Genomic DNA, 9844 nt, shown 5'->3' with positions numbered 1-9844 from the left:
AACCTATCAATTATTGTTTGTCAGGTTGATCAATCCTAATTCTGAATGTTTAAAGGTAACAAATCATGTCATCTATTAATTCTGCACCTGGATGAAGAGGTAGATGGTATGTCTTCCGAAGTATTATTTGGCAACCGATAGATATCCTCCAGCTGGTCATTAGTTAGACCTTTTATTGTACCTAAGGAAGCACATATGATCTAAATCAGTTACAAATAGTACCTAGTGTTAGATTAACAAAAATTAGATTAACAAAAACTGAAATCAAACAAGATTACAAAGTACAAAGAGAACTCTGATAACTAGAGGCAAATATCTAATTTAAGCTTGCATGTTATATTTCAGTGTGTCCATACATTCATGGGATTATGTTTATGGTTTTCTTGTCACTGTTAACAAATGTTTTATATATGTTTATGGGATTATGACGATGGAACATATTATTTTAAAATGATAGTAATTCTCTATTTGCGTCCATTTTGTAATATTTTCTTTCATTGTGTGAATATATTAGTGTACTAACCTTTAAATTAAACTTATGCCTGCAGGATATTTAAAAGTCACCATACAATTTCCTAAGATGTAAGCAACCTACAATGTGACACATTGTACTGGATGGCTACTGCTCTAGGTATTTTGTGTAGTAAGTTTTCATGAAACTTATCTACATTGGTGATTATTTACTTTAGGCTATGATGATTGTCAAAATTTCTGAGATTAGCAACCTGCAATATCAATTGATATTGTACTGGATGGCTAACAATGATGATATTGACTAGATTCTGAGCCCATTTCACTAATTTTCTTAGTGAGCTTAACAACCAGGAAATTTTATAAGATAACATGTCATTGTTGGTATAGTATGTGTGTTTCCTGGTTCATTTTTTGTGGCTGGTTTGTGTATAATCTGTTGATATTGTACAGGATAATAACACATTTTCTGAGGCTTGATTGGTTAGATTTGAGCCTGTTTACCATGCCTTTTTCTCTAACTGTTGTTTTTTGTGGATCCTGTTTGTGAGCCTGGTTGTGAGGATTTCACCAATCTCTTCATGATGTTATTTTTGTTACATATGATGTTATTTCACTTGCTTATAATAACACATTGGAGATGATGCTTGATTGGCTGGATGTGAGCCTGTTTACCATGGTGTTTTCTCTAACTGTTGTTTTTTGTGGAACCTGTTTGTGAGCCTGGTTGTGAGGATTTCACCAATCTCTTCATGATGTTATTTTTGTTACATATGATGTTATTTAACTTGCTTATAATAACACGTGGGAAATGTATTTACTTTAGGCTATGATGATTGTCAAAATTTCTGAGATTAGCAACCTGCAATATCACTTGATATTGCACTGGATGGCTAACAATGATGATATTGACTAGATTCTGAGCCCATTTCACTAATTTTCTAAGTGAGTTTAGCAACCAGGAAATTTTATATGTTTCCTATTCATTGTTGGTGCGAGATGGTGTTTCTTGTTCATTTTGTGTGACTGGTTGGTGTATAATCTATTTACATTTTTGATTGGCTAGTTTTATATTCCTGGTTGGTGTATCATTTTCATTGTTGGGTTTTTGGTTGCTTTTTGTGCTTGTTTGGATGATGCTGGTGGGTGTATCTTGTGAACCTGTTGTGGTTTGGTTTGCTGATTGTGAGCTTGGTTTTATATTGCTGGTTGTGAGCTTAGTTGTGGAGCCTGGTTGTGAGCCTGTTCAGATTTTTTGGATACTGGTTGTTTGGAGGATGCATTTCCCTATTTTGTATAGGTATGGAGATCCCTTTTGCTTTCCTTTCTTGGATTTCTTCCTTATTAAAATTATGAAATTCATGACAACTTTAAAGAAGCAGTCCTTTCATGCACAAGTTAGTTCCTTCGTTCAGATTTCAGGTACCAAAGCAGAACCCCTCTTCCTCTTTTAATTTCGATTCATTTTCATGATGTAATTATTAATATGTCATCATATATTTTTTTGCGCATTAAATCAGGTGAACTTTAAATCCTTTTACCACTTTCAAGTAAAAAATAATATTACTCAAGCAAAGTTGCATGGATGAATTTGAACAAGGGTGTGCTGGTAACATCTCCTTTAGCATGTCTGTAACATTTTATACACATGAATATTTTACATTAAAATTTAACTTTCTGATACATATATTACCTTTACCTGTCTGGATGGTTATATACATTGTGCACTCAACCAACTTTCTTAATAACTTCATTGCTTCTTGACTATAGTGGTATCATTTTTTAGAAAATCCATCCCCGCAGGTTCACTATTGCACTGAACTTTTGACATATGGAATGACTTGTAATTGTAATCTAATTATGGTTTTTTTTTCTCTCAGCTTATTTGTTGCCTGACGGTGTTGGTGTTGATGCCCGTTGGTGGTGTTGGTGTTGATGCCTGTTCGTGGTCTTGATGTTGTTGCATCATGCCTGTTGGTGGTCTTGATGCATTGTTGTTGCATGTTACTGTTGTTGGCTAGGTACTTGTTCTTGTTGTTGCCTTTTGGTGTTGTTGCCTGTTGGGTACTTGATGTTGTTGCCTGATGCCTGTTGGTGGTCTTGATGCGTGTTGCCTGATGGTGTTGGTGTTGATGCCCGTTGGTGGTGTTGGTGTTGATACCTGTTTGTGGTCTTGATGTTGTTGCCTCATGCCTGTTGTTGGTCTTGATGCATGTTGCCTGATGGTGTTGTTGTTGATGCTGGTTGGTGGTCTTGTTGTTGTTGCCTCATGCCTGTTGATGGTCTTCATGCATGTTGCCTGATGGTGTTGATGCCCGTTGGTGGTGTTGGTTGGGCACGTTGTTGCCTGTTGGTGGTCTGCTGGGTACTTTGGTTGTGAGCCTGCTTGTTGGCTGGTGGAGTTGTTGGCTGTGGTGTTGTTGGCTGATGTTGATGCCAGTATTTTGATATTGTTTACGGGTGCTCAAATTAGGCTATGATGATTTCTAATTTATCTGAGATTAGCAACCTGCAATATCTCTTGATATTGCACTGGATGGCTAACAATTTGATGATATTGACCAAAATTCTGAGCCTTAAGCCATAATCAGTTTGGCAGCTATGTTCGACTTTGTGACCATTACAATCTAATTGTGTTCAGTTTGGTGTGCATATGTTGTTTCTCTTGGTTTTTTTTCTGCTCGGTGTTGTATCAGTAGTCTGTAGCTAATTTTGAAACTTTGTATGCAGATAAAATCATGGTTTTGTTGTGGAATAATTTTTTCTGCTGGGTTGTGTTGTGGAATAATTTTCAATCATGGTTTTGTGCGATTTGCTAGGTTATATACTTATGCTTGGCTATTCAGGTTGTTTATATGTTTTTATAGGTTTCAACAGTTTTTTTTGGATAATTCATGCAACTTAACTACATAAATTTATGAATAATCAGGTTACTACAAGTCAAATTATAATTTATTTGAGATATTATTATTTGTTCATGTTACAGTCGAACTTTTATATAATTAAGATTACATCACATAACAAGCACAAATGTTGTATAATATAGTGGGGGTAATCTTACCATGGTGACCATAAACACTTTTCATTACAAACATCAAAACCAACCAAACACAAAAAAAGTGGGAAATGTAATATCAACAAAAGTTTTCCTTTTTTTCCATGCGAACCAAACACAAGAAAAATAAATACATTGATTTCCCATCATTTTTTTGTGCGAACCAAAGCGAAACAATCCATTTCTTGGAAAAGTTTGGAAAACTCAAAACTTGTGTTTTTGTACATGGAAATGTATTTCCCTATATCAAGGAAACGAACCAAACAGCCCCTAAATGAACTCTCCTTCTAAAACATTGTTAATCTTGGATAATCTCTAACTATCTTATCTCTATTAATTGAACTCTCCTTCTAAAACCCTTTTATCTTCTCTTTCAATTCTCTACACCTCATCTGGAAAAAAATAGAAGAAGAAGGAGAGAAGGCACCAATTACAGCTCGATGAGAGAAGGAGAAGGACATTTGATTTGGAATTTTTTTTGGGTTAGTCTTCAGAGCCATTACTAGGCAACCGACACACATATTTTTCTATCATTTTACCTTGTTTTGAATTTTTGCTTCACATTGATGTTCTATACCTAGAGCTCGTGATAAAATCTCTCTCGTTTCTATTTACATTTAAATCTTAAGATTTTAGATGTTTTTGTCTTTTTATCAAACATCAGAAACTTAGAACTCTTGTCAAATAGATGTTAGACAAGCCTACCAAATATTATATGCTAGATCCAAATGTTAAAATTATTGCTCATAGTTCAAAGAGAATTTTGTTTTCCTTCCATGTGTATGACCATTAACTTTTACATAAAGATATGTATTTAGGAGATGTGTTACAAAAGCAAATTCTGTAATGCACAGCTCACATTTGGTATAATGGTTCTAGTCATATATTTGGTTATGAGTGCTTAGAGGTGACACTTTTGTTAACATTTCCAAGTAAAAATAATTATTTTATGATTTTATGTTTCTGATACTTTGCATAGTTGGGGGAACGGTAAGTTTTCTTTACATTTGCTTAGGTAGTTAGAACCTTTGAATATTTGACACTTTATCAACATTCTGTTTAAAAGCATCACTCAGGAAATATTAATTTTGGTAGAAATACATGTTTTTAAGAAATTTTCAGGTATAAATTTGTGAAAAGCTTTTCTTGGGGGTTTGGCACAGATAACTCGTAATTAATAATTTTATAAATTGGAAGATCCTAGTCAATATTTTGTCCAACAATTATTTTTCTCTAGACAAAAAAAATCTCAAGAAGGAAGTAACCCTCCTTTTGCAAAATTTAAAGTTTTCTTCTATAAATATCAACTTGTTATTCTAGTTAGTTTCAAACAGTTTTCTAACTTACACCAATGTCAATGCACTTATGATTTTTGCTTTTATAATATTATACCTTTATTTTATCTCAAAGGAAGGGAATTAATCATTGTTTAATTTAAATTTATTTTTGGCCATATAGTGTATGCAGTAGATTTGTTAGTTTTTTCTGGAATATTTTAACCAGCACACTACTTGTCTTAAGAGTATCGGACAATGAAGTTATCCTAAAAATTGGTATGTCTGTTATTGCAGAGGTCCATTCCTCAAATCCTTGGACCATTCTTTTTTCCTTATAGTTTTTGGGTTCCCTAGAACTAGATTATTTGACTCTATAGATCTTTTCAATTGGTCATGTCTCTTTGTCTTTCTCAGTTTCATTTTAACTATTATTTTGCTTACCAGTTTAAATTTATATTATTTTAGTGAAGTTGTTAGCTCATACGCTGGACCTTGTTATACATTAAAATAAATTGTGTGGTTTGTGATCCTTGTTTATCATTAATGTCATCAAATAGACTAGGTTGTGCATGAATACGACTTTTTTGTCAAAAGTATGATTCATAAGCGTGCTATCATTGCATGACTATAACCACGATGTTGATATCCTAGTATGAGGTTTCTTAGACTATTATTATTTATTATAATGTAGGCCAGACGATGCACTCTTCTTGATTGGGCATATTCTAGATCACGGTTATGTTTCATAGTTTTACAGAAGCTGGGCTACAGTAACTCTATGGTTAGTGAATAACTATTCATGTGCAGTCACTTAAAATAAATTGACAAATATAGGGTTGAATAAAGGAGAATTGGACGGATAATCTAAAGTGTATATAAGCGAGCTCATGCGTATTCTTGATATCCTGAGATATATAAGGGCCAAGGGCTAATACTTGACTTGAAGCCTTGTTCCCTGAACGATTTAGGGGAAAACCCACATATATACATGAAAACATTCCCCTCTAATTCAAATAACATCTAAAATAATAATATGCTTATGTATCTTGTGATGGACTTTATTCTGATATCTACAATTAGCATTTTTGTGTCACCTTTAATTGAGGTTTTATCTTTTCTTTATACCTACCACATACACGCACACAATTTTTTCATTTTACATGCTTGTTGGGAGTTTTCTGACTCCCTTGGGGTTTGCGCACCTCAGACTCGGAGATTGTTCTCTCTTCACAGGATCAAGAGTATGTTGAGGAGCAGGCTGAGCCGCAGTGATCACTATTTCTCCTATCAATTTTTTAGTTTCATTTGGTTTAGGTCGTTACTTAGTTCAGACTTTTTCTTGAACCACATGTGGCCTTCTAGACTATGATGTATTTTTCTTATCCTTTTCCATTTTGGTTAGCTGTGGACTTGTAGTTGAACTCTGCCTTTCTGGAGATATCTTTATCTATATATTTCTGTTGTTGTCTTAGTTACATGCTCTATGGTGTAGTTGTGGCTATATATCTATACATATGATGACCTAGAGTCATAAATGTGGCCTAATTGTTACATTGTCGGTCGAGGCATGTTCTAATTATTAAGTTTCGGAACTGGGGCGTGATAAGATTTTTATTGGTATGAGAGACATGCTTAGTAACTATTGTCTCATCCTGTATACAAGTAAAAAAAACTAAGATTACGCCAAAAATAGAGCATGTATAGAATAAGTTCTTTCCTTTTTAAAACTACATCCGTTGACTCCATACCTTTTTTTTGATCAATCTCATTTCAAGTGATCACTATGGCCCCAAAACATCATCCCACTACTCCAGTTATGGCTAAGAGACAACAGGTAGATAAAGCTGATCTTGTAGAATGATTAGAGAGTTAGTAGCTCATAATCGCCAGAGAGATGGGCAGCAACAGGCTACAAGGCCATGTAATGTGTCTGAATTTTGGAAGCTCAACCGGTAACACTTTGCTAAAATTGAAGGTGGATATGAGGTTGAGATGTGGTTGCATGCCATGGACCACCTATTGAGGGTGGCAAAAGTACCTGATGAAGATAGAGTCTATACAGCTGCAGCTTGTAAATGTAGCCAGAACCTGGTAAGACCCAGAGGAGAAGAAGCTTCCTAAATTGATTTTATTGGAGATGTTTAGGGAGAGCTTCCTAGAGACATTTCCCCTTAAGATAGCTCACCTTGAGATGCAGAGGCAATTTGTTATGCTGAGATAAAGAGCTAGTACTATAGATGAGTATGCAGCAGAATTTTCCAAGTACTTTACCCTGGGCGTGGTGTCCAATGAGGTGGAAAAGGGACAAAGGTTCATGTAGGGTATTAATTTTGAGATCTAGGCAAAGATTTGTAGTCAGAAGGGGATTGAGACTAATGCTAGTATCCTAGAGGCATCTCAAAAGCAGAACAGTTGATTGGGATCATGAACTCGGTGAAGAGAGGGGCCAACAAGTGCCCTGCAGAATAGACATCTGGGAGTAATCAGCAGAAGCCTTAGATGGGAGGAGCACCAGCCGAGCACTAGTAAGCGCTAGCAGATAGGTACTTCAAGACCAGCTCCATAGCTAACTAACATGATTTGCCAATTCTACAACAACCTGGGACCCTTGGTGAAAGACTGTAGGAGAGCTAACAGGTTGTGCATAGCATGTGCGGTGGAGGATCATCATTTTACTACTTCCCTTTCAAGAGGAGCTTCTAGTGGAGCAATCGTACCAGCAGGCTAGGCTAGACATGGTCGACGATAGAGGAGACCACCACTTTCTACTTAGTAGCAATGTTCCGAGGACATTAGAGGGGGCAACAATTTTGAGGCCTGAAATAGTGGAGAAGTCCCTAGTTTCAGCATCCGTATCAGCCACAAAATCAGTAGAGGCGCCCAAGGTAGTATGGTCAGCAGGATATGTAGTAGTAGAGACAGGTTCAGGTTTTGACACTTTCCACTGAGCAGGCAGATGCATCCGATGACATGGTCATAAGTACTATTTTGGTTTATTCAGTCTCTGCATTTACTCTATTTGATTCTAGGGCATCACACTATTTTATATCCTCTTAGTTCATTGCATGACTTACTATACCATGCGATAGTTTAGATGCAGCCTGGACTATCCATATATGTAGCGGCGTGTTAATATCTATAGGGAGTGTAAGAGATGCCCTATAGTAGTCCATGGTAGGCAGCTATTTGCTGACTTGTTAGTGATTAACACTAACTGGTTCGATGTTATTTTAAGGATGGATTGGCTCTACAACTACTATGCTATTATTGATTGCTGACGTAGAAGCATAGTGTTCAAGATAACCGATAACCCAGAGTTTGAATTTATGAGTGGTAGCAAAGTGACAGAGCATCAGAGTACCAAGCAGGCATGGACATGGTATTAACCTCGATAGAGATAGAGGAGAAGCCCGTACCACAAATTGTTGAGGAGTTTCTTGATGTTTTCCCTGATAAGTTGCTAGGTCTCCCACCAGACAGAGACATAGAGTTCATCATTGATTTAACTCCAAGAGTTTCACTTATCTCCAAACCACCTTACCAGATGCCAGTAGTAGATTTAGAGGAGTTGCAAAAGTAGGTCTAGTAGTATCTCGAAAAGAAATTTATCAGGATTAGTACTTTCCCTTGGGGATCACTGATGGTGTTAGTACCAAAGTCAGACAGTAGCCAAAGGATGTATATTGACTACAGGGAGTTGAATCAGGTTACAAAAAAAAGTACCAAATTCCCAAGATTAACGACATTTTTTATCAGCTCTGAGAAGCTAGGGTGTTATCTAAGTTGGACCTCAGGTCAGTTATCATCATTTGATGGTAAGGAATGAAGACTTACCCAAGACCACATTCCACACACGATATAGGCATTATGAGTTTCTGGTGATGCCGTTCCAAGTAATTAATGCCACATCTACATTTATGAGCTTGATGAGCAATGTGTTTTCTTAGTATCTCAACTAGTTTGTCGTAGTTCATCAATTACTTTCTTGTATACTCTAAGACCAGGAAAGATCATGCAGAGCATCTACGGACTATGTTGGAAATCCTGCAGAAGGAGAAGCTCTATGGGAAATTAAATAAGTGTTTGTTCTGGTTGGAGCCATTGTGTTTTTTGGGGCATGTGATATCAGAGTAGGTATTTCTATGGACCTAAAGAATTTGATGCAATGTTGAAGTTGGATCCGCCTATATTTGTGACAGAAGTGCGAGGTTTCTTGGGGATGGCTAGACATTACAAGAAATTCATAAAGGATTTTGCAAAGATTGCAGGACCACTTACTAGACTGACTAGGAAAGAGGTCAAGTTTGTATGGATTCAGGAGTGTCAAGCAGTATTAGATGGGTTGAAGAAGAAGTTCACGATAGCTCTAGTTTTGATAATTTCGAATGAGTCAGGAGGATTTGTAGTGCACACAGATGTTTCCGGGTCACATTTAGGCTTTGTTCTGATGCAACATGTGAAGGTAGAAATAGGGCCTTAGCACCACCTTCTTCTACATTTCCTTGCTTGTTGGTCTACTCTCAGAGAGACTTACATAAACCAAACTTGTGTTTTTGTACATGGAAATGCATTTCCCTATATCTAGGAAACGAACCAAACAGCCCCTAAAAAGAAACATAGTGCATGTTCCCCCAAAAACATCCAGTTTTTAATGCAGCATTCGAGATTCGAGGACATAGCGGGCTTATTATCTTATGTAACGTAATAAAAATGTTTGTGTTGGAGGTTAGGGGGGAACATAATCTATTTGTAAAAGACTAATCTTATTTAATTTGTTTAAAAGGACAGAACCTCATAGTTTAAAAAACGAAAAAAAAATTTGGCTCGCGCTTTAACGCGCGAGCCAACTCGCACATGAAACAGGGGGTGGGCCCCCACCCCCACTGTGTCAGTGGGGGCCCACCCCCTGTTTCATGTGCGAGTTGGCTCGCGCGTTAAAGCACGAGCCAAAAAGCACGGTTGTTTAAAAAAACTACAAGACCACTGCATTTCGTCTTTTTTGTGTGATGAAGCCAGAAATACACCGTGACGAGTGTGAATC

The 9844-nt window shown here is 36.6% G+C and overlaps 1 protein-coding gene across 1 annotated transcript; it reads left to right on the top strand.

Moving 5' to 3' along the window:
* On the top strand, positions 7539-9283 carry LOC109841798 (uncharacterized mitochondrial protein AtMg00860-like). Its single transcript, XM_020410737.1, has 2 exons — positions 7539-7688; positions 8933-9283. Exons 1-2 carry the CDS (start codon positions 7539-7541, stop codon positions 9281-9283), a joined length of 501 nt encoding a protein of 166 aa, XP_020266326.1.

Source organism: Asparagus officinalis, chromosome 5, assembly GCF_001876935.1.
Source record: "Asparagus officinalis chromosome 5, Aspof.V1, whole genome shotgun sequence".
Lineage (NCBI taxonomy): Eukaryota > Viridiplantae > Streptophyta > Magnoliopsida > Asparagales > Asparagaceae > Asparagus > Asparagus officinalis.
This window is presented reverse-complemented; position numbering and strand designations above follow the sequence as displayed.

Bases quoted from the DNA above. Each gene is read 5' to 3' on its own strand.
- LOC109841798 (XM_020410737.1), top strand. From the start codon at position 7,539: ATGGTCGACGATAGAGGAGACCACCACTTTCTACTTAGTAGCAATGTT. The intron at 7,689-8,932 runs GTAGTATGGTCA...ATGTGATATCAG, and splicing joins AATCAGTAGAGGCGCCCAAG to AGTAGGTATTTCTATGGACC.